Source organism: Gymnodraco acuticeps, unplaced genomic scaffold (assembly GCF_902827175.1).
Source record: "Gymnodraco acuticeps unplaced genomic scaffold, fGymAcu1.1, whole genome shotgun sequence".
NCBI lineage: Eukaryota > Metazoa > Chordata > Actinopteri > Perciformes > Bathydraconidae > Gymnodraco > Gymnodraco acuticeps.
In genome coordinates, this window is record NW_022990198.1 from 2,282,549 (window position 1) to 2,309,240 (window position 26,692).

Genomic DNA, 26,692 nt, shown 5'->3' on the forward strand with positions numbered 1-26,692 from the left:
CCCTCCAGCTCCACGTAAATGGGTCTGTAAAAAAAAAAGTCGGTCCCGCCGTTGTTACACACCGCCACATCATGATCAGACACCTTGTAGGCTAGACAAGAAGACAAGCTCGCGCACGACTCACGTGCAAAGGTCAAATGCAGCTGAATAACCGCACGAGGCTGACGAGTTTGAGGCTGTGTGTTATCTAACATTAGTTAGGGGAGGTCAAACAAAAAGAAGAAGAGCCATGAAGAAACACCTGAGTCCTACAAAACAGGCGCAGCAGCAGCAGAAGCAGCCTCCACCGGCGGATGTTCCCGTGGCTCCCGGCGGCGAGGTTACCGTCCAACAACTCAACGAGCTGCTGTCGAACGGCAGCGGGTGCTACAGCTTACCGACACAACACTTTAACGAGGTGTTCCCCCGGATATACATCGGCAACGCGTGAGTCATTCATCATTTTGTTATTAGGCTGTCGGTTGACAGGTGAGACAGGTTGTTTTTGTGCTCGAGCCTCAAACACCGAGCAGACGTGACAATGACAACAGTGTCGCATGCACAGCGGGGCGGGCTCGTGCTTCTGGTGTCCTCACTATCATTATGGAGGGAAGCGACAACCTGTTGTTGTTTTAACACATTGTTCTGTTGTTCTCGACATTTCAGCCCCGGCAATGTGCCTCAGCAGCCAGGCAGGTAGATATCGTCTAAGAGTGTAACGTAATTAAAAACATAATCATGTCTCCCTTTGAATAAATAGTCCAGGAATCACATAAAAAGACACAAAGGGCTGTTTTTACTCATTGCATCCCTTCATCAATAGTATCTCTGCCATATGAAACGTCGTCATGCCACTCCCCATTACCCCCAGCTGGGCTGAAACAACATGTTACTTCTAAAAGAAAAAAGGTTTTAATTTTCATTCATAATGGGCTTAGAAAAATAATAACCACAGGCAGTCTCGTGGATTGCTTCAGAACAAAGAGGGACAAAAAAGAGAACGTTAATTTTAGAGTCGTGATGGGAAGTTGATCTCATCAGTGACTCGTGACACTTACATAGTTTTCAAACATCATAGGCTACCCCTTTAACTTAAATACATAATAGAAACAAGTGTCAAACACATTCATCAGTGTCAGGTATTACACTCAAGAAACAAGTCCTTGAAAAAATATATGTACATACTTTGTGAATAATATAATAAACCTGTTGTCCACCTAGAGCTGACTATCCTTACTCACCACAAGTACATTTGTATTTTTCACACTTTTCCCATTTATATAAACAAAAAGATCTATCTGTAGTAAAAGTAGTTGTTAGAGTTATTTAAAAAAAAAAAAAAATGCTATCCTTTAATTTATGCTCCGATACCTCTATCGCAATGTAACATGTGCTGAGCAATATGCTGTATTTTGTTTTAGGCTGATACAAAATTGATATTGGAAAAACAATGTTTAAGTGGTTGCAGGAGTTATATGGCTGCACTTTTATTGTCATAACTGGTTATCATTTTGTGTATTTTCTTGTTTAATCACTTAGTCAGCATATCCTTGAGCGGGACGTAATCAAATGTCTTGGTTATCCAACCAACATTCCAAAATTCTAAATTGATCAAAATACTGTACGTAAAAATTCTAAAACATTTGTGAGCCTAAAACCATGTATTTCAAAAACATCCCTGATTATTTTTCCCTCGACTAATTGAGTAATCAATTTATTGTTGAACCCCAAAACATGGTAGTTTGCTTTTAACCTGAACAAACATGTTTGATTAATTTTGAAGATGCAGCTCACATTTTCCTGAAGTCCAAAGTCATCAGGCTTGTTTCACCTGACCAATTATAAAAACCCAAAAAATACTCAGACTCGGTATAATTCAGGATTAATAAGTTGCTGCTATATAATTTAAGTTTTGCTATTTTACCTATATCAAGTCGTGAAAGGGGCTGAGTACACGAACACACACAGTACAGTGTATATTGCATACTAAATATGGCATAGGGAGAACCGTAAATCCACAGTTGTTGGTTGACTTGATGCTATTGGCTTTGTAATGAACATGCCCAATCTTTAGGAATTTACAGCTCGGTGTTCCAGTAAAACCAGTTCTGGGTACTACTGCACTCTGGGACATTGTGTACAGATTGTGTGGGAGATGTATTATATGCCTGTATGAAAAGAAACTGTCAGATATTTTTGTGGGATTGTTACCATCATTTTTCTTTCACATTAGCACAGGTATCAAATATTTATTGTACATGTATCAGTTTTGTACATTATCACACACAAAATAAATGGTTTAACAATGAGTATTTTAATGCAACATTGAGTAAATAACACACTTAAATATAGTAGATTACCCCAAATTGAAAAAAAACTGAAATCATTCAAGGTTTAAAGTGTCACATTTTTCTGAAGGCCAAAACGGAAATATAATTTTCAAAAACATTTTGCTGGGCTTTAATGTAATATAGGCTTTTAAAGAGCAGCTCCTCATTTCAACTTATGGATGTACGGCAGATTCAGGGATGCCCCTGAGAAGCGTAGTGTGTCTGGGCCGTCCATCAGTTGGCTCCAGCCCCTGCCAAGAGAGTGGTGGAGGAATACAAGCACATTACTGTACCTCGCTGCTACAACAAAATCAATCTGAATATGCCACTGTGTCCGGGCCAAGTCTCCAAACAAAGTGCTGGCAGCCCGTGTGCTCGACTGATCAGACAGTGCTGTGGGCTGAAAGAGCGCCTCTAATGGACTTTCAGATTTACGGATGCTTTTGAAGAAGATATTTTGATTCCTGGGGAAAATAAATATGTTCTTTGTAATCATTCAAAGCATTGTACTCACTCTAATCCATGGCTATGTGCAGTATGGTAGGGTCATTAGTCGGAGGTCTTACCGTTAAAGTATATCCAACAAGTGGAAAGGGCAGCTAAATGTAATGTGATATTACAAATGGCTCGGGCAGGGCGAGGTGGTATTGATTGTTGATGAAAGCCTGCACCTCGTCCGCTTTTTCCACCACTGGGACTCACTAAGCCTTTCTGCTGATGGATCCTGTTTATTAGATGTACCCTGTTACAAATGTTGTTGGTCGGCAAAATAAGATCAAAACAAACACACTGATTAACACTGTGTATATGTTTGGTGTGTGTGGTGTAGTAGTTCACACACTTATTTGATCGCAATGCATGACTCGAATGAGAAAAGATAACTTTGTCCTTGAAAATGTCCGTTCTAGTTTCTCATCATGATATCCCCCGTTGGGAATTTGGCTCATGACCTATTTTGGGCCACAATCCATACTTTTAAAGCAACAACCAGGACACAAATTTAAATATGTTCCTCTGGTACTTATGCAAATACATTGTAGTTCAGTTAATAATAAGACAGATTGGAATATCATCTCATGACCCATTGTGTTTACTGACATTGCACCTGCTTCAGATTTTAGGTTTTTCTCTACATCATTAAATATTTGTGGTGGCTGATGTAGGGACTCATTACTCATAGTGAAAATGGCTGACTGAGGAAATATTTCTAGAGCCGTTTGAAGTTGCTGAAACTAAGTTTGACTTTTATATTACATAAGTATTACAAACACAACTGTCCAGTGTTGTGGCGTCTGACAAACAAGATTATCTGGATTGTTTTTAAAGTCTCTCCATTCATGTACCCGTTTTTTTTTTAAAGGGGCCCTGTTAGGCTTTTTTTGGGTTTTCCCTTTATTGTGTGTTATGTAGGTTTTTGTATGTAAATGGTCTCCAAAGGCTGAAATCCCAAAGTTAACACCAGAGGGAGTTTCTCTTCCACACACTCCCCGAGCCTGAAACACCTCCATTGTACTCCTTTTGTTAACTTCCGCGACATAGTGACATCACTCGTACTTCTATTGGCTAGACCTTCAACACATTGTACGTGATGAAGTGCAAGCATCTCTAAGCTGTTGACCAATCACAACAGCGCTTGCCAGCTAACCAATCAGAGCAGCCTGGGCTCTGGTTTCAGACGGAGGGTGAAAAGAGGTGCTGCAGCACCGGCAGTATGACAAAAATATGTCAGAGTAGAGACACACAATACTAATATGAAACCTGAAAATGAGCATAATATGGCCTCATCAAACCTACGGGAGCAACTGCATTTGTTATATTTGGTAGTCTAGTATCACTCTGCAGGTATACCTACTCTTGAAGATAAAGATAACTAATCTTAAGAACAAAAACAATAGATTGTCCTAAAGAGATTATAGAAAAAAACCCATCTGGGACGGGTAAGCAAAATAAACAACAACTGATAATACAATAAAGTTTTAAAAATGATGACTTGTGGGCAACGTAACTTTGAGCCTCTCTTAAATGCGTTAAGAGTGTATTTTCCTGAACTCAAACTCCTTCCACTGGTTTCAGATCAGTCCCAGTCAGCACTATGAAACCTCCGTGTGCAGCTCTGGGAAACACTTAAGGTGGGGTTTGTTTGCTTTGAGGAACACTTTGGCTCTTTGTGAAGCGGGTCTTTAATACTTGATGTGTTGGGACTGCAGATCCCAGGGTGGAGGACAGGGCAGGTAAATTGTGTGTGTGTGTGTGTGTGTGTGTGTGTGTGTGTGTGTGTGTGTGTGTGTGTGTGTGTGTGTGTGTGTGTGTGTGTGTGTGTGTGTGTGTGTGTGTGTGTGTGTGTGTGTGTGTGTGTGTGTGTGTGTGTGTGTGTGTGTGTGTGTGTGTGTGTGTGTGTGTGTGTGTGTGTGTGTGTGTGTGTGCTGTGTGTGTGTGTGTGTGTGTGTGTGTGTGTGTGTGTGTGTGTGTGTGTGTGTGTGTGTGTGTGTGTGTGTGTGTGTGTGTGTGTGTGTGTGTGTGTGTGTGTGTGTGTGTGTGTGTGTGTGTGTGTGTGTGTGTGTGTGTGTGTGTGTGTGTGTGTGTGTGTGTGATGTGTGTGTGTGTGTGTGTGTGTGTAAATAAATAAATGTACATTACTTATGTGGCATTGTAAGTGCTCACACTGTACATGTCAGCATTTACTCAATCATGTATGCACACAAATATGAGGTCATATTTAGAAGGAAGAAAATATGAGTCCTCACATCTGAAGCAATCTCTGCCACTACAAACACAAATGGCTGCTTCATCCCTCCTCATATAGCCGTAAATGGTGGCAGGGAGGATTTTCTTGTAATTAATTTGTGCAGAAGGAGCTTTGCTGCCACCACCTCTGGGGAGCTGCTCAGGGTCACCTAGCCTCGCCTTACCAGCCTCATATTGACTGTAGATAAAGCAATAAAAGCACACAGCGCTGTCAGCGTTCAGCGTGTTACATGAAGATTCATCTCTCGGTGGTAAGCTTTATTGAAAAATAAAGGAATTGTCATGTAAGAAAGAACACACATTTTATTTATTTATCCTCTATTTATGCAGGGGGACTTTATCATTTACAATTTCTTCACATTACATTGTTTATGTTTTCAATAAATAAAAACCCATAGGTTATGCAATGAAACAGAACATGACAGTATGACCTTTTAAGAATCGTAAGCACTAAGCATAATATGTCATGTTTATTGGAAAATATAATCCTCATGATAAAAAAAAAGACACATGTGGCAAGCACATACACCAGGGTTTTATCCAAACTGGGTAACAGGGGCGCTGCGCCCTCTTACATACCAAATGCAGATTCTATTCTTCAGAAACAGTTACTCGAACAATATGAAGATCGTGTCAATCGACCGTCTGACGGCACAGAAAGCTTTATTTTACAGAGCTACGATGTTGCGTTGTTCTTTATGTCCGCGGCGCCATGTATACAGGCGTCATGTTCTCGCTAGAATTGATATATCTTATAGATCGGCGCCACAGTATTGCCCTCATACTATAATTTTTCTTGAAAAACCCTGTACTCAAGTTTATTCTACTCTTTAGTCCTCATCTATGTGTCTCTATTAGCTGAAAAGTGACAAATGATCTGCAGTTTTTTTTTGTTTAAACATAAATTCAGCCCAGCCAATTAGTGACACTAAATGTTCAATAGACTTTAATACAACACATACTAAAGAGGCATTTTATTTAGAATCAATAGGTTGAGCCTGCAGTCAGTTTGGATCGTAGCAGTGGACACAGGCATGGAGCAAGCAGGCGGGGGGGGGGGGGGGGGGGCAGCCAAAGCTCTCTACAGCCCTAAATGCAATATTGTTACACACAATTTACAGTAGAGCAGGGGGGATTTATTGTGTCCTGTAATTTGATTAGATGGAGGTGAGGCCCTTAAAGATGAGAGGAGGAACACAACTGTATGTGTATTTGCTGGTGATGCTATAAAGCCATTTCTTTCTTTAAATATGTGAAATGATTGGTTTGCATGCCATTCCTCTTTCTCCTTTTGTATCCATCTATTTAAAGATCAAATGCAAAGATTTTTTTATAATTGCCAGTAAAATCGAAATCATATAGCTACAACACTATCTAAGATATTGCAGTATTAAAATCGGAGATAATATGCGCCTGGCAATGCGCAATATTTATTTTGTTCAACCCCCAACACCAAGTCCGACGATTTATTTCTCAGCCGCTCGTCTCCGCAAGATGGCGTCGCGTGACGTCAGAGTGGCCAAACATATTTCCAGCTGCTTCCGCCGATAGTACAACTTAGTTTCGTTGTCTGATTCTGAGTAGACTATAGACTAAAAGCTTTAGGAATCCAAACTATAACATATAATAAGTACCCTGTATCAAGATTGATGCAAAACAAGTGAAATTTGACTTTTTTAGAGAGGTTTAAAAAAATAAAGTCCAGGCGACCTCTGGGTAATTTGGGAACCATCAGTTCCATTTGAACTTTTTCACTGTAAAAATCATTTTATTACTTTGAATTATCACTATAGGTATTCATTCCATCCAAATACAACTGTTGTGAAAAAAAAATAAAACATACTCTGTTATCCTCTTAGCCCAACGGACCCGAAATTGCGTCATTTGCAGGAAACGACATCTAAGGAACCTTAATATTTAATAAACTATGAATATTTTATATCCATATAACGGGAAAAAACTCATTTAACTGATCTTTTTCATACATTTAAAAAAAAAAAAAACACAATGCTAACAGTGAGCCTCTGAATTAGCCCCGAGCGAAAAATGCTAACCTATTACTGCACCGAAAATCACTATTATTACTTATCCTAGCTCCACATCCAACACATTGTTTATGATCGTAAAGACACAGAATCGAACGGTGCCCACCTCAACACTGAAAGATACAAACTCGCGAGGTTATCAACAAAAACGTACATCAAAACAAGTGGCGCTAGGTACTAACATGAGCTAGGCTTACCTTCATCTTTGTCTGGTCTAAAATGGCATTAAAACGATAAAAACGATGATGTAGTTAATCCATAGGTTAATATCCAATGTGGCTGTGTCCCCTTTGAAATGTTCTGATAATCTATAAGCAATAAAACTGCAATTCCGTTATCTGCTGTCCGCTCTGTGCTCCGTGCGCTTTGAAATCAAATCAAAATGTGTTACCTCAATTCTTTGGCGTTTCTGCATTGCCCGGTTCTTTCGGTTGTTTTTTGTGCTCAAATATGGAGGGGACGACTCCGGGTTTCAGCCCCCGATGTACTTTAAATACTTCTCCACCAACAGACTTGACGATGGCAGGATCAACATCATATGCATCAGATGCAAAGTGGTCAGAGCACAACTTGCTCCATTTTGTCGGCTGCCAGCCAACACGATTCACTAAAATAATCCAGTTTCGGCGGATGATTTTGTCTTGGGGAAATGAATGAGAAATTCTCCCAGATCCCGCACCGTTCGTACATCCGAAAGCACAACAATAACCCATGTTTTGCGTGATTTCGCGGATATAATTCAGAGTTTTCTGCACCAGTCATGAGCGAAAAACACCGCTGACATGTGAACAGCGCACGAGACTGCCGAGTCGGGATATTTGGCCCAGAGACTGTTTGGCCACAATGACGTCACGCGTGCGGAGGCTGCTGGGAATGACATGTCAGAAATTCAGACGGCTTTGGGTCGAGTTTTGTATCAATAAAAAGCTTTTTTTCTCGATTTAAATAAAATAAAAAATACAGGCAGTCTTAAAAACAACATTTCTATAAAAATGTAGCATATTTGGAAGCTTTGCATTTGACCTTTAACTTTCTTTATCTTGCTTACAACGGTCCAATATTCATCCTCCTGCCTCCATATTTATTGTTGCTATTTCTTTTGGATTGCTCCTCCCTGTATATCTTTCACGTACTGAAGCATGGGTTTTGCTCTTCTAAAGCCACATGAGTGTGTGCATCTACTCTAGTAACTCTGTTGGACATTGAACAGGTGTACCCGATCAGATGAATTAGCTCCACTCATCTAAGCTGCACAGAGGTCTTATCAAGCAGAATATATGAATACACCTGTGTGTGCCTTTTTTTGTAATGTCTCATTTGGCAGGGAGAATTCTAGCTGGATATTGAATATCTAGATTAAATTATAAATTAGGGAAATTATCAATAAATTAGCTGACATCAGGATAACATGTTTAAATCAACTGGTGAGTAGCGTTTAAAAGCAACAACATGCAGAAGTGCTTCTCTAGCTCATAGCAGATATACAGTATTTGGCTGTGAATCATGCTGGGTTACTGCTAGCACTAAAACCCATGCAGAGTGGTCGTGAAAGATGCAACCTACATTGTGAAAATACAACTTTAAAATAAATAGTGCTGCGCTCCTCTGTCCTGGATCGCGAGCCCTGGATCTTGAGTCGTGGATGTGGTCCTGGATCATAAGTCCTGGATGGATATCCTTGTGGATTCATCTTCCTATTATACACACATGCATTTCCAAACATTTGGATTACCTATGTTGCAAATGTATTATCTTTTCAATGTACACACGGCATCTATTGCACGTCTGTCCGTCCTGGGAGAGGGATCCCTCCTCTGTTGTTCTCCCTGAGGTTTCTCCCATGTTCCCTTTAAACTGTGGGTTTTCTCTGGAAGTTTTTCCTTGTACGATGTGAGGGTCTAAGGACAGAGGGTGTCGTATTGTCATACTGATATTCTGTACACACTGTGAAGACCACTGAGACAAATGTAACATTTGTGATATTGGGCTATATAAATAAACATTGATTGATTGATTATTATATGGGGTGTTTTTTTTCTTTATGTTACGTTCTGCTGCTAAATTATCATTATGTTGTGAGAGATTAACAGAGGATGCTCTATAAGATTTGACTGGTGTAAGGACTTTATTGCAATGCTGTTTCAGACATCAGAAACCTGCTAAAAGGATTTTATTGATGAATTGTTTTCCACTCTGATTCTATATCTCATTTCTTGCTCTCAGGTTCGTAGCCCAGAATGCAATGCGCCTGCAGAAACTGGGAGTGACGCACGTCCTCAACCTGGCGGAGGGAACCTCCTTCATGCATGTCAACACCAGTGTGGAATTCTACACGGGCACGGGCATCACGTACCACGGCATCAAGGCCAACGACACGGTGCAGTTCAACATCAGTGCCTTCTTTGAGGAGGGGGCTGACTTTATCGACAAGGCGCTAACACACAATAATGGCAAAGGTGAGTTTATTCTGACCGTTGATATGTGGCCAGTTTTAATGCTCAGCTTGAGCCACATTTTAATTACGGTCTATCTTATGTTACTCTTTAAAAGGGTGCCTTATTGGTCTGTTAATTGGGCAATTGGCTAAATAATAAAAGTGGAACATAATCTTTTTTTTTATTCTGAAAAAGTGTAATTTAATAAAAAAGATATAGTATTTTTGTGTATTCTCACAAAGCACCACTCTTGCAGTCTTACTGATAAACTCTAATGATGGTGTTGGGTAAGTCATAATATATAAGTATCACTACATCACAAATGAGCATAACAACTACAGCTATTCTTCGGATATTATCCTCCATTTCCAAATGCACCTAAACCCCGAAGACAATTGAGAGTGTATGCCTTAACAAAGCCATCAAAGGTAGAGCAGATAAAAGGGGAACACTGTTTCTTCCTTCTCGCTTCAGTAGTTCCCACTTGAAAGTAATTTGTCACGACAAGTTAACACATGAAAACAAGCTCCTTACAACGGATACAAGATTTAAACCGTCCTTTAATGAGTTACTCACGGTACGCTTCAATGCTGTGGGTCTTAAAGTGAAAGCAGGAGATAATCATGATGATGGGCTAAATCTGACACACTCCTGAGCCCTGCCCCACATTCCATTATCAGGTCATGCCGAATTGATCCATGTATAACACACCTGTAGCTCCAAATTGACATTATTGTGTCTTACAGTTGCTAGGTTGAAAAGATTATCGGACACTTTTGGACTGGTTTAAAACAATGAAACGGTGTATGGAAAATGGCCAAATGTAAAAGTAATTAGGGAGTTGAGTCTTTATAGGGTATTTTTCCACCTATTGTCCCATTCTTGTATGTCCAACTGACCAATAGGGACAAAACATTTATTAATTGGTCCAGGATCGAGCCACAAAACAGTTTGCAATGTAAACCCATTGGGCATTTGCATACCATAGATTTATTGTCCAATACAAGTGTTTATTTTTCCCACTGGCAGGCTCAGATTGTTTGTCTGGCAATATTCCGGAAAGGACCTTACAAAGAAATAAAGTGTTTTCTCCTTTCTTTTCAAATGTCTAACCAAGTCTCCCTAAAGGAGAAGTCTCAAGAGGTCCAGGCTTCATCCACATGATCAAAATAAGCCCAATAAGTCAATACATTTTGGATAACAGTTAGCTGTGCTTTTCTGTCCTGCAACACAACACACTCTTCCTGTCAGTCTTCTCAAACTATCAATTACTTTTTTAAACAATGTTTTAGTCATCTCTAGAAAGTTAAAAGCGTCAGCTCAATGCAATGTAATGTAATAAAAATAAGCTTAAATAAGCCATTTGATATTCCCACAAGGTCACATGTGCTACATTTTAGAAAGCGGAATACAAAGACTGAAGAAGTAATCAATCTGCCCTCCCCCTACCAAAAAAAAGCCACAATTACATTTAGTAATTTGTCAGCGCACGTGAGGGATGTGTTTCATTTAGTGTGCTGAACCCTGTATTTTATAACATGAATTTATTGTCGGCCTTGACACAGAATAGCAACTTAATTCTCAGGCAATTTGGCAAAGGTGCACCAACACTGGGTGTAAATCAGGAGGGAAGAGCGACGAGGACTGTGGGGGAGAGCAGAGTGGGGGGGCCTCAGTCGCTCGACAGTGTGCTGTGTGCAACATTATCTTTGACATTTTGTGACCGCACTAGCTGCAAGCTCTGAAAAAGGTCATAGGTTCTGGATTTTAATGAGGCATCAATGCATTATTCTACGTGTCTGCCATAATGAAAACAAGAGGGCACTGTCATGTTTACAGGCTCACAATGCACACTTTCATCCTAATATTCTAAATAGAAACTAGCAGCAAGAGTATCAGCATATTAAAGCTGCATTGCTTAAATGTTTTTATATTAATAACTGATACATTGTGGAGTTTTATTTTCCTCTACAGAGCTTTAACGTTGGACGTGAGGAGTCCACAGCATCATTAATGACTTAGGTTTTATTCTCTCTTGTTGTATACAATCAGACAACAAACAATATCATTTTATATTATGAAGTGGGGATAAACTGAAGTTAATTTATTTCATTTGAACACATCAAAAGTTATATTAATCAGAAGTGAACAACATTTTTAATCAGCAAGTAAAAGACATCAGTTGTTTTGTATTTATTTTTAAGAAAGTCAAATTGGACATCTAGCGAGAAGGGCTGTCTCTTTTCCTCAAAGGCGAATTCAAACAGTAATCGATTAATCAATAAGCCTATTGACAAAAACATTTATATAAACTATTTTGATCATTGATTATTTTATTGCAGTCATTTTCCAGGCTGAAATTGTAAAACAATTACAAAATGATCAGATATAAGAGAGTATTGTATGGTGAACATAATATGTTTGGGTATAGGAATTTTTAAAAGCATTTGGCATCAACTAAACGATAGACTAAACAATTATCTATGACCTTAAAAACTGCTTGGCCAATGACTGAATATTTAAACAACTGTAGGTAAATCATATAATTTCGCAATCAACGGGGCAGAACCCAAAATACTTTTACATTACATGTCACTTGTTAGACGCTTTTATCCAAAGCGACTTACATTCTCAATACTGTGGGCAATCCCCACAGGAGCAATTTGGGGTGAAGTGTCTTGCCCAGGGACACAACGACATGTTGACTGCAGTGGGGTTTGAACCTGTGACCCCCTGATCAGAACACCAACGCTCAACCCACTGCACCACACACCTTACTTAAACACATTGCTTCAGAAATGCTTTGGTGTGTCTCAGCAGCACAGCTTTGCACCCTAGTGTCCTCCTTGATTTGTATGTATTAGCTATTTTTGTTAGCTTTAAATGCTATATGGGCAATAGGTTCAGATGAGAAGGAATTTAAAAGAGTGCCCTCTACTGGACTACAAGCAAAATGTTGAACTGGAACAGGTCATTACAGTTTGAATATTTGACTTTCCCCCTTATTCAAATTTGAATTAAGAGGTGAAATCCTTACTAGTGATGGAGTGAATAATGATTGAGCCTGAGATCCTGTCCTACATGAGGATACAGTAGAATCCACATTGATCGGTGGCAGGGGACTCAGGGTTACGAGGAGATTAAACTACAGAGAGGGGTTATACCAGGAGAGGGACACAGAGAGGGGTTGCTTTTCAAATAAAGTGCAGAATCTGCTGATCTGAGCCCAGAACATCAGCTGCTCCGTGGAGCCTGCCAAGCCAGATTTCCTCATGGGGTTCTCGCCTGTCAGTGAAGGAAGTTAAATAGAAACGCATCCTAGAAGGCAAACACAAACAAGTCGTATTTCACACACAGACAATTACACAGACACGAAATATCAATGGAGTACAGAAAACATGCAGGTATTCTAGTCATACTAGGACACACCAGGTGCGCCGGATTCATTTTAGAAGTGGGGGGGCCAAAAAAAGTGCGTGTGTATGGCCCAATCCCAAACCACGCCCTACACCTACACACACACCCTCCATGACAGAGTGAACTCCGTGGAGTGACACATGAGGCTCCCTCCTGTCAGATGGAGGGAGTAAATACAGCAGCAAGCTTTGAGACAAACTCCCCTCTCTCTGGCAGAAACAGGAAATGCGTAACTGTATGTAGGCCTAACAACGGTTTCAAATCAGCATCTCTTAGACAAACAATGTAAATGAATAACTCAAATAAAACTCCAAACATCTTTGGTTACTTTTTTGTAAAGCTCTTTTAGTTTTAAACCTGATGTTTATAAGCTTCTTAGTTTTTGCAATAGTCTGTAAATATACACAACTTTATAATAAAATGCACACATTTACCTTTTTCTAGACTAAACACAGGTATGATCCTAAGTTAAAAATATATGAGGTTATCATGAGGTTGTTAACATCGCAATTTATCACTATCGTTTAGTGGTTTTGCAAAGAATGAACCACTCTCTGTTTTTGTAGCATTCTGCGTTGAAGTACCTTCTCTTTGCTCAAATAATCTACTAGCGGTCTCCTTTTTTCCGATAGTTAGCTGTACAGCTTTACCCGCCTCAATGTCCCAACAACAAACCTCCATGCAGTCGGAACCAGCCTGTTTCGGTTCAACGATGGCGGCGGTGGGGGCGGCGGCGGTTTTGACAGTTTCTGCGGCCGCAGAGGTGCTGCTTTTGGGTTCATCTGGCTGCGCTGCTTCTATGATTGATGAAGGTCCAGGCTCCGGAGATGTGGATGTCAGGGATGTGACCTTCCAGTTGTTACATTTAAGTTTAGATTGACTGTATTTGTGACCTGCTCCATCGAAATCAGTCGCATTGACCCGAAGACACATTTTGAGTTGTATACACTGTTGGAAAGAGGATATTCCTAGCTTTCTAATGATATCAGGATTGTTGTTGTACTCCAAATATTAAGCGAAATATGTCACATTATATAATGACTGTCACCGAGTCATCATTTTGAGAAAAAGGCCTTCAAAGTTTCCTCTTCTCTGGAATCCATCGATCTGATTGATTATTAGTGGAGCAAATGATCAAATACTACGGAGGGAAGATATTTTCGTTTGGAGGGGAAGCTCGCGAGTGTGTGTGTGTGTGTGTGTGTGTGTGTGTGTGTGTGTGTGTGTGTGTGTGTGTGTGTGTGTGTGTGTGTGTGTGTGTGTGTGTGTGTGTGTGTGTGTGTGGTGTGTGTGTGTGTGTGTGTGTGTGTGTGTGTGTGTGTGTGTGTGTGTGTGTGTGTGGTGTGTGTGTGTGTGTGTGTGTGTGTGTGTGTGTGTGTGTGTGTGTGTGTGTGTGTGTGTGTGTTGTGTGGTGTGTGTGTGTGTGTGTGTGTGTGTGTGTGTGTGTGTGTGTGTGTGTGTGTGTGTGTGTGTGTGTGTGTGTGTGTGTGTGTGTGTGTGTGTGTGTGTGTGTGTGTGTGTGTGTGTGTATACGTGTTTGTGTAATTTTGCGTTTGTGTGTATTGTGTTTGTTTCCCGGGGAAAACACTCACGAGAAACACCGGCTGTTGTTGTGCCTGCTGTGACGTCAAGTTACTCCGTTCTCCGCTTGTAAGTATGCCGTTACAAGCTTTAAAGCTGTATTTATCATCTGAATTTGCCGAAACAAGTTTAATATTCTGAAAGCCAAGACTTTGTTTAATTAAAATCAGATGAAAACAAACTGTAACGGACCCTGCCGTGTTATTTATGATTACTATACTCTTACATTCATAATTTCAGCGGAGGGAGGGGGGCGGCTTTGCTGGAAGAGCAGATTGCGAGTGAGAGGTGCCTGTCTTCGTCCCTTTACAAGCTTCAAAAATGTATTTATCGTGTGATTTTGGAAATAAAAGTTTCATATTCTGAGAGCCAAGACTTTGTTTATTTAAAATCAAACAAAACACCCGAACCCTGAAAACATAGTTTTTCACGTAAATCCACGTTTATTCTGAAATGAGCCGTTGCGACTTCCGACTGATTTCGATAGAGCGGGTCACATTTAGTTTTCTTCTGCGCTGGTTCTTCTGACATGTTTGCAAGTGTATATATTATTTCTAGGTTAACGGCTGACACACACAGAACAACGTAACAAATCAAGTAAACAACGTAACAAATAAACAAATCTAAGCTTGGTTGTAATTTACATGGATACATTTGAATGGTGTGACAATGTCCTATTTGATTGGGTTAACATGTACATATTCTTCCTGTTATGTCTGCCTGCTTTATTTTACCTAATGCAAAGTGACCTGCTGCTCCATCGAAATCAGTCGCATTGACCCGAAGACATATTTTGATTCCTAGCTTTCTAATGATATCAGGATTGTTTTTGTACTCCAAATATTAAGCAAAATATGTCACATTATATAATGACTGTTACAGAGTCATCATTTTGAGAAAAAGGCCTTTAAAGTTTTCTCTTCTCTGGGATCCATCATTTCTCATCATCAATCATCATGATTGATTATTAGCGGAGCAAATGATCAAAATACTACGGAGGGAAGATATTTTCGTTTGGATTACTGCACTCACGAGAAACACCGGCTGTTGTTATGCCTGCTGTGACGTTAAGTTACTCCGTTCTCCGCTTGTAATTATGCCGTCACAAGCTTCAAAGTTGTAGGCCTATTTATCATCTGAATTTGCCGAAACAAGTTTAATATTCTGAAAGCCAAGACTTTGCTTAATTGAAATCAGATAAAAACAAACTGTAACGGACCCTGCCGTGTTATCTATGATTACTATACACCTTACATTCATAATTTCAGCGGGAGGGAGGGGGGCGGCGCTGAGGAACAGCAGAGTGGCCAGTGAGAGCTGTCATCTTCCCTTTACAAGCTTCAAACATGCCTGTAGCTAATGAGATTGAATATAACAATCAAAAATAACAAAATATACACAGCTAGATCAGATTACGTTTTAGATGCGACTTTAGAGTAGAGGGGAATTATTGAAACGGGATTTGTACAGTTTTCCGCGGCACAGTTTCATGGAAACACATCAGCTTTTGGACGACAGTCAATATGGATTCAGGAAAGATAGATCAACATCTATGGCACTAATGGAATTAAGTGAGGAAAGAGCAAACTGCATGGACAATAAAAAACAAGCAGTGGGAATATTTATAGACTTACAAAAAGCATTTGACACCATAGATCACAATATTTTACTGATAAAACTGGAACGGTATGGCATCAGAGGGGTGGGATTAAACTGGGTGAGAGATTATTTAAGCAACAGACAACAATTTGTTGAATTTGTTGAAAACATAAAACAAATCCACAGATACAATTAATACTAGATATTAACATGCACATATAAAGAGTATATGAAATGAAGTTCCTTGGTGTGGTTTTAGACCACAAAATCAGCTGGAAACCTCATATCACTCATGTAAAAGCAAAACTGGCTAAAACTATCGCAATATTGGGAAAAGCCAGACACATTCTGGACTATAACTCATTGTATACTCTATATAACACACTAATATTGCCATATCTGATTTACTGTGTGGAGATTTGGGGAAACACGAACAAAACCAACCTACAGCCGTTATGCACATTACAGAAAAGGGCTATAAGAGTTATCAATAATGTTGGATATCTTGAACACACTAATGTATTATTTTTGAAGTCACACATATTGAAGTTCATTGATCTGGTTAAATTTAAAACGGCACAAATCATGTACAGAGCCAGACATAATCTACTTCCTAGGAAATTAAAAACATTGTTCATAGACAGAGAGGGTGGGTATAATTTGAGAGGAAATCTACATTTTAAACAACTCAAGGTCAGAATAACTCTGAGAAGTATGAGTATAACAATCTGTGGGGTGATTTTATGGAATGGTTTGGAGCAGGAGTTAAAACAAAGCACAAGCATAATTCAGTTTAAAAGGATGTACAGAAACACTTTTTTGGAAAAATATGAGAATGAAGAAAGGTGATTGAAGACGAGAAATGATTGTATATGTATGTATAAATGTAAATCTAAGTAGGAATAACTTGCATAATGATTTAAAGGACAATCATTGATCAAGTAAGGGGTTGGAATTAATAAGCATTTGCTTCCTCCTATTCCCTTTCGGACACATATGATTTATTACTATTATTAATATGAAGACTTTTTTTTTTTTTTTTTTTTAATATACAAATATTACCATGAATGTGGATAAATAATGTATTATAACAATACGGTATTCTGTTTTTCACATTTGTTATTTTTTATTTGTTATTTTTGAATCTGTTCGAAATAAAGACTGAAAAAAAAAAAAAAATGTGCTGCTGCGAAAATGTGGGGCAGGGCTGAAAAGTGGGGGGGCCAATGGCCCCCTGGCCCCCCGGCTTCCGGCGCCCTTGGGACACACTCTTTACGCAGTGTGTGTGCGCTGAAGATGATTGACTTTGCCGAGTCTGCAGCAGAGGTCAGGTCTTGTATTTGCATCTCCTGGTGCAGAAAATGCTTAGCTAAGCAACTTTGATCTCAGCATATGTTCCCAACCAGTGTTACTGTGCCTTGTTTTTTATGTTAATGTGTTTCTTCTCACTTCCCCCATGTTGTTTTTCCCCCAAGAGAGGAGGATTAAATCACACTCCGAGAGAGCCCATTTTTGAGTGAAAATACTCTATATTTTTCATACCCCTTAACAACATCTGTGCGGTTTTTTAGGGAAGTGGTGAAATGAAACGTACATTTTCCAAGTTCTGATCATGTGTCCCTTTAGCTAAGTATATACACTGAACAAAAATATAAATGCAACACTTTTGTTTTTGCTCCCATTTTTCATGAGATGAACTCAAAGATCTAAAACATTTTCTATATACACAAAATAACCATTTCTCTCAAATATTGTTCACAAATCTGAAAAAATCTGTGATAGTGAGCACTTCTCCTTTGCCGAGATAATCCATCCCACCTCACAGGTGTGGCATATCAAGATGCTGATTAGACAGCATGATTATTGCACAGGTGTGCCTTAGGCTGGCCACAATAAAAGGCCACTCTGAAACGTGCAGTTTTGCTTTATTGGGGGGGGTCTGGAGGGGTCCGAAACCAGTCAGTATCTGGTGTGACCACCATTTGCCTCACGCAGTGCAACATATCTCCTTCGCATAGAGTTGATCAGGTTGTTGATTGTGGCCTGTGGAATGTTGGTCCACTCCTCTTCAATGGCTGTGCCAAGTTGCTGGATATTGGCAGGAACTGGAACACGCTGTCGTATACGCCGATCCAGAGCATCCCAAACATGCTCAATGGGTGACATGTCCGGTGAGTATGCTGGCCATGCAAGAACTGGGATGTTTTCAGCCTCCAGGAATTGTGTACAGATCCTTGCAACATGGGGCCGTGCATTATCATGCTGCAACATGAGGTGATGGTCGTGGATGAATGGCACAACAATGGGCCTCAGGATCTCGTCACGGTATCTCTGTGCATTCACAATGCCATCAATAAAATGCACCTGTGTTCGTCGTCCATAACATACGCCTGCCCGTACCATAACCCCACCACCACCATGGGCCACTCGATTCACAACATTGACATCAGAGAACCGCTCACCCACACGACGCCACACGCTGCCATCTGCCCTGAACAGTGAAAACTGGGATTCATCCGTGAAGAGAACACCTCTCCAACGTGCCAGACGCCATCGAATGTGAGCATTTGCCCACTCAAGTCGGTTACGACGACGAACCGGAGTCAGGTCGAGACCCCGATGAGGACGATGAGCATGCAGATGAGCTTCCCTGAGACGGTTTCTGACAGTTTGTGCAGAAATTCTTTGCTTATGCAAACCGATTGTTGCAGCAGCTGTCCGAGTGGCTGGTCTCAGACGATCTTGGAGGTGAACATGCTGGATGTGGAGGTCCTGGGCTGGTGTGGTTACACGTGGTCTGCGGTTGTGAGGCCGGTTGGATGTACTGCCAAATTCTCTGAAACGCTTTTGGAGACGGCTTATGGTAGAGAAATGAACATTCAATTCACGGGCAACAGCTCTGGTGGACATCCCTGCTGTCAGCATGCCAATTGCACGCTCCCTCAAAACATGCGACATCTGTGGCATTGTGCTGTGTGATAAAACTGAACATTTTAGAGTGGCCTTTTATTGTGGCCAGCCTAAGGCACACCTGCTGGCCACAATCAGCATCTTGATATGCCACACCTGTGAGGTGGGATGGATTATCTCGGCAAAGGAGAAGTGCTCACTATCACAGATTTTTTCAGATTTGTGAACAATATTTGAGAGAAATGGTTATTTTGTGTATATAGAAAATGTTTTAGATCTTTGAGTTCATCTCATGAAAAATGGAAGCAAAAACAAAAGTGTTGCATTTAAATGTTTGTTCCGTGTATATTTACACTCCCCTTCAGTTGCGTATAACACTGAGCAGAGAATATTAAGAGGTATTTGTTTGGATCACTGAGATACTGTATATGCCCCCAAAAGAGCGTAATCAAAGTTATGCATCATCGTCAACAGCCACAAAGCTCATTGTTTTTATGTATTACAATGATATTATATATTGTATATCCTTGTCCACAAACCAATGTTTAATATGTCCTGGGTTTTTTTCTCTAGAATTCTGCACCACTAGGGCTACACATGAGTGGCTCAAAATGAGTGAAATATGTGATTATTGCAAAAATGATAAATAAAAAGATATTAAAGTGTACCTAGTTTTTTCCTTTTTGCTGTTTCTAATATACTTCTAAAATACAGTGAATAAAAAACATTATTTTATTAAACAAATGTAATATTGAAATAAATACAAAAGGCACGAATAAAATGCAACGTTGATGATGACATTTTAAAGTGCCCTTTAAGTAGTTAGGTTTCAACAAACACAAAAATACCTTAATTGCAATATCTTAGTCTTGAGCAATGAGTTTTTCCGGTAAGTTGGCTTTGCAATAAAAAAACGAAAGTGCAGCGCCAACATATACAGTATCTGATTGTACCATTCTCCATGTATATCCTCCAGGGAAGGTGTATGTACACTGCAGAGAAGGCTACAGCCGCTCCCCCACCATGGTGGTGGCTTACCTCATGCTGCGCCACAGGATGGATGCCCGGCTGGCGGTGGCCACCGTGAGGCAGAAGAGAGAGATCGGCCCTAACGACGGCTTCCTGCGCCAACTGTGCCAACTCAACGAGAAGCTGGCAAAGGAGGGCAAGCTGAACGGGGAGGTGGGCAAACTAAAGACCAAATGAAAAGCCTCCTATCATGCCTTTCACAGGCTTCCAGCCACTCTGGGAGTCTGACCCCACCCTGACCAAACCAGCACCCATCCGACACCAAGGGGTATTCCATACACAATCATACATGCATTTATCTGTGTAGAAAACTATTCCTCACACACGCACACACACATGCTGTTTTTTATCTTCAGTTCACGTCTGCCACTGCTGCTCTGTAAGAGGACATCCGTCAAATCCTCTGCCTGCTCCTACAAAGAGTGTGATCTCAAATACTTCCTCTTTCCAAAACACACACACAACGCTCCACACTTGCAGATCTCTCGCTGCATGAAGTGGTGACTTAAAGAATTCCTTCAATCTCCATAAGTTTGCCCTGATTTTTAAGATTTCCTTAATATAAAGTAAGATTATAGCACAATCATTCCATAGTTTTCCACTGCCGGGAATGTCAGTGTTGTCTCCAACAGCAGGAGTATTCTAAAAATTCCAAACAAACTTTTAGATATCAAATGGCCACACATGATGCAGATAAAATAGGTCAGAAAGCGATGTGTGAATAGATGGAGGGAAAATCCCAAACATTCCAAGCCCCTCCACAGTTTTTACCCCTTAAATGATCTTCTTCCTTGAAGGGCAGATATGTAATGCACAAACACAAATGATTCACACTCTAATGCAAGCTGTAGCTCTGTGTAACATTCCACTCGGCATCCTGGACTCTCGGCCTCTAGTTTGACAGCGGTAGCGATACATCTGACACATTCTGTATCCCAGAGGCTCGCAGCAAGGACAGCAAAGGTCGAGCTTATTAAAAATAACGAGCTGCTGCGTGGGTTGCTCATGTAGCGGCCATATCTCCAGTTGCTTTTTAAGTGACATTATTTTAGTTTGCCATTGAGCTCAACGAGCCTGCACACGAGGCAAATCACATTCAGGCAAGTGAGTACTGGGAGCTCTATCCTCTAACATTCACAGAGGTCATCTACAGTATTTCAGTTATAAAGTGTTTACAATTACATATATATCATGACGTTATATTATTCTCCTGTAGAGCAGGACTGCATGACAAACTTCCTTTATCGGGATTACATTTATAGTTTTACATCCCTACAGTGATTGTGTTTTGGGTTATCAAAACGCAGATGACCAAAACGTACAATATAGACAGTATTTGTTGCCTTTAACTTAGACAACACTCAAGTTAAGCCAGCTAGTATAAATACGCTTTTCACACACGTGTTGTGAAGACCTCCAAAAACATTAAAAGTCCTGAACAACAGGAGCACTGTTTAATTGATTTGACCTATCCTCTTTTTTCATTTAAATGCTTTGATTTACTGCAGGTGAGGTAATGCTTTTGTTGTCTGCATTATATGTTTGTCTTACGTTGTCAGCATCTTCTCTTTATATTTTCGCCTTCTATCCACATCAAGCAGGTGTTTTCGTACTTGAAGAAATGAGCTCTTATGAAACAATGACGTAAGCGTGATCACTCATTTTAAATCCAATCACATAGCAGAGCTGTTAAGCGCTGCAGCTAACAAATATTTGGTGTGGTCAGTTGTTTTTAAGATTCCCAACTTGCCCACATTACCTACGCTACACTTACAGACTTAGCTTAAAGGGGTTAAAGGCGCACTTCACCAGGTTTACCAATTTCAAACTAGAGGCCTTTAGTTTGGAGATGCCTCCCACTAACTCTTCTAACAGAGCGGTCCAGTCATCACGCCACAGAGTTGTCCACTGCCATACGGTCAGCACCACTGTTTCATCCACACAGTCTGTCAGAGGCCCATTCACAACATGGCTCACTCCTACATGTGTGTGTTAATTATGCCTGACTTTACACACACACACCGGGTCAAATTACAATGTTTTGTTGGTATGTACTTCAGCATTGCAATATATATCAATACCCTCATCAGATACTGTATATAGAATGTAATCACATCTAAATATGACTATTCAGGCTCTAGTTGTTACATATAGGCAACAGTAGTTCTACAATACACTTTAAAAGCATTTATTACTTGGCATAATACTGTAAACTAAACCTAGTGCCAGGAAGGACGGAGATGGGGTGTCTTTAAAGGAATATTTATCCCACTAAAATGAACATTTGTGTATCGATTACCCATGCTGTGTTACCTTGAAGAAAACCTTTTCCTATCTCGATGGTAACAACAAATAAAAAAACGTTATAGATGACATTTAGCAAAGCAAAATGATATTGAAACGTACAATTATATACGCTCACTCTTTACCGTACAATTATTTTAAAAACCGCTTGCGTAAACATTCTCATGCTAGCGCAGTCCGTGCAAGTCAGGTCAAAAGTGTTTTAAATAGTATGTTTTTTAAGATTAATATTTTGGGGGCTTTTGTACCCTTCCAAAAGATTGGAAAGGGGGTTGGGGGTAGCATTTTCAGCAAAATGCCATGGTTTGGATTTGAACCCGACTTGCTGTTCTTCCCCTTTTTACCTTTGGGGAAAATCAATTAGATGTAGTGCGCATACAACTCAGTAACAGAGACTTGGATTTACTGCACAAGTGTTACGAGATAACATTTTTAAAGTTTTGTTGTTATTAAACTCATCCTCATTTTCTTTAAAATACATAAAAAAAAACTAACCATAACAAAAGAAAAAACGGTTTTCTTCAAGAATACAACCTAACCCAGTCATTTCTATATAAATGATCAATTTAAGGTGTAAAGAATTCCTTCTAAACCCCCACTCCACAGAGCTGTTTCCGAGGTGGACTCCCATCAAAGTGCAGGGGTTTGAGCTGGATGAGCACCAGCATCCCTCCAGAGTTCCGACTCTTTGTCCCACACATCATAATCCTCCTGAACAAACGGCCTCGGGGCATGTTCGCATGAATCCAGGGGCACAGTCGTCTCACTAGAGAGGAGAATGGAAACTAGGTTGTCTCACCTCATTAATGGCACTATTTATTCCTCCTTTGATATATCTGTATACATATGAATATATACATGTATATACATATTTAAGTGTTGACATATGTGAATGTATGAGCAATGTGTCTATTAACGTGTAGGTATCGTCAGTACGTCTTTATATATCATGTTATATTTGTATATGGTGCATCGAGGAATCCATCGGTTACATGTACATTCATATTGAAATGTAATATACATGTAAACTGTTGTCTTTGTGATTGTGACGTTTCCTAATTGTGCAAAAGTTGCTTATGATCAGCAGGGTTTACCAAGCTGGGATACTGAAGCATGTGATCACCCTGTTTGATAATGTTTCGTACCGTTTTTAAGTTTTCATGGTAGTTTATTCATAGTATACAGCAAGATGCAGGTGGCAGCATAAGATGGATACGAATTATCCTCCATATGGCCGCACACGTCATCATGTCAAAGGATACACTCATCCCATCAAAAAACATTTACAGCTAAATGTTATGTGATGATCTATATTTGAGTTTCCAGATACACTTTCCTTTTCAATGCAATGTTTTCAGCAGCAAAACAATGATCCTTTAACAGGCTGCAGACTCCTAGTAAAGAGAAACATCCAGTATGTGTTGTGAGATTTCATGATGAAAGAACTAATGTAGTTTTTGTGCAAAAAATTAAATAAGACTATATTATTATTATTATTGTAAGTCAGTTGCATATAAGCCGTATTTCAAGTCCGTTTTATACATGTGGACGTGTGCAAACTACAGGAGAGTAATGCAATGGCAGTGGATAAATAAGACCTGCAGACTTGTTGCTGCTACATACTTGCGCCACCTCCAAATATTTGGGTTTGGTAATGTAACCTTTGAAGACATCACATTTGGCTTTGGGAATAATGATTTCACTTTTACATTGGAGAAAAAATACTCCAGACTGAAATTAAAATACAACCAGTGTGGTAAAATAGCAATCTAATTTAATAAAATACAATCTTTGAATCCAATTTCAAAACATGCATTGAAATGTCAAGTGTTTCTTTAGCCTTTGCTCGTTATAGGATTAAAGATCATGTTTGAATCAATTATCACAGGAAGTTAGAAATGAGGTGCTGTTTTTTTTTTTCTTTAGTCATCTGATGCACTTGGAAATGTTTCAAAATGTTAAAGCAACGCGCCCAATATCACATATCCTGCAAGCCCTCTTTCCTGTTGTGTGTCTAGCAAGATGAAGCTGGTGCAGTGGCTCCAATTTGAGACGATTTTCAAGTCAAAATGTCTTTCACTTCATTTTCCTACCGCCTTGTCATGAACCCCAAACCATACAGCAGTGAAGATACAACTAAAACAGAGAAACACTTACCTCTGTGCCCTCACACAAAAACATTAAACACCAAGATTGTCTTGTGCCAAGTGGCCTACTGTACAAAATACAGTCAATGTTTATGATTGGCTTTTTAAATGTCATTCCAATGGACTGGGGTTTCACTCTCCAATTTTCACATCTGCTCTACAATACTGCCCTCCTTCTGAATTCACAAAAGCAACAACTAGTTAGGATTTCTGGAGTTTTACATAACAAAAAATTGAGAATGATTGCCCTAAACTCGGTCCAGGATGAGGGTATGTACTTTATAGCATCATAACTCCCGAGATAGGGTCTAATAAACACTAGCCAAACTAGCCATGGTAGATGTTTTCCGACACATTTTGTAGCCACTATTTATAGAAGAAAAAAATGTACAACTCCTCCTTTTTGGACGAAGAAAAGGTGCAAAAAAGTTTTCCTAAAAGGAAAGCGTCTATGATGGCTATGCCGCTGGTTTTACTCTTTTTATGCGTAACAGATATACACTGCCACCTGCTGTTCAACAAATGTTGTTATTTTTAGCATTAGTCGTCCGATCTTTTTTAATGTCTTTAATGTGAAACTCTGTTATGTCCAGACTTCCTGTGTTTTGTTTAACAAGGTACCAGCATAGTTTTGTGGGTAATGCTCCAGGTACAGTACTAAATGTATTATCGAGAATGTCTAATGTGAAATGCCATTGATGTATTTTGTTATATATACTGAGTATGTATCACGCACTAAGGCAATTGTGAATTGCTGCATTTTACGGTCTTAACTGGCCGACTATATAGATAGGACTTTGTATGATGTTGAATCTAGTCAGCTGAAATTGCAAATGATATGACTTCTTTCACCTTTTTAAAAAAAAAAAAATGTATTTAGATTTGTCCTGTTACAAGAATGTAAGTTGATTATAGTTAATTGCATTTTCCCTGCTAAAATATACTTTTTTTGGTACAGTAGGATTGTGACCTACTTCTATTGTCTTAAGCTTAACACAGTACGTCATTATCCGTTTTTCTTTTCTTTCGGATGAGTCACCTATAATGGTACCTGGACCAGATGGTAATTGTAATTCATTCATGGTGCTTGCCTGGAAACCAGAAAGAGAGGATTAAATCACTCCGAGAGAGCCAGGTAGTTTTTTTTATCACAGTAAAGAACACTAAATTGACTTTGAGTTGAATGTGCAGTCCCATGTGGCGTATCTCAGCCATCTGTGCTGAAGTAAGCAAAAACCTGAGATGTTTAAACCCTCTGTGACTGACTGTCAATATTTTACATCATGGAAAGTCATCTGGCTGAACTTATCTGAATTTTGCATGATGCAATAAACTCCATCCGATCTGGTACTCTTGAGAGCGCTCAAACAAACACTGGAAATGACTTACAAATACTGTTTGGCCCAGGTGAAGTGCAGAGCTGCCATGTCCTTCTTCTTGCTCCCATTCTTAAAAAAATAAGAATTGTTTTAGCACAATGAGCCCACTGCCTGACTCCACCCGGAGTCCATGACACAGTCCACATCTTATCTCTTCACGTTTCTGTTGGTGTACAGATGTCTCAGAGGATTATGTTGTGATTTTGGGTCAGCTGCTCAATGGGTATTCCACATGTATATTTGTCACCGCCACTGACATCTCAATGAACACAGCACCCCACCCAAAGCCTTACAGTAAAGATTGATTCTTTAGATTGTTTTTAAGTTTGTGTATCTTACTTCACACAGCAGGAAGGGACTGGTCCCTTACAGGATGAGACATTGTTGAAGTGCACTTGATTTTAAATTGCAATGTTGAGTTTTCTTACCTTGAAGAAGTCCCTTCTTTCTTATGTTTAAGAAATAAATGGTTGAGGTACTAACATCTGATCATGACTGGCCTCTTTTTGACTACCAAGGTGTATGGTTTTGGTATATTGGTGTATACAGTATAAATACATTCTGTGTTTTCCATTTCATACAGAGCATGGAAACAAATCAGTTATACTGTTCTGTAAAACAAAGTTTAAATTAGAGCTGCTTCAGAATTGTTATACTTTTTACTTTTCTTTCTAACTTTCTTAATTCACCATACTACTCTGTATATATCTTCTTCAGACATGAATCTTACAAAATAACGTTGAAAGATTTAGGCTAAGGCTATAATAACAATTTTTAAAAGACTAAGTAATT

General features: G+C 39.6%; 1 protein-coding gene across 3 annotated transcripts; it reads left to right on the top strand.

Annotated features, from left to right (window-relative positions):
* On the top strand, positions 1-26,392 carry dusp3a (dual specificity phosphatase 3a). Of its 3 annotated transcripts, XM_034218156.1 has the most exons (5): positions 1-426; positions 646-675; positions 9,323-9,555; positions 20,018-20,223; positions 22,981-26,392. In XM_034218156.1, exons 1-5 carry the CDS (start codon positions 230-232, stop codon positions 23,116-23,118), a joined length of 804 nt encoding a protein of 267 aa, XP_034074047.1. In that variant the 5' UTR covers positions 1-229; the 3' UTR covers positions 23,119-26,392. The 3 variants fall into 3 exon arrangements, with proteins under 3 accessions (XP_034074047.1, XP_034074049.1, XP_034074048.1); XM_034218158.1 differs by having other exon boundaries at positions 20,018-26,392; XM_034218157.1 differs by lacking the exon at positions 646-675.
* The last annotated feature ends 300 nt before the right edge of the window (positions 26,393-26,692 follow it).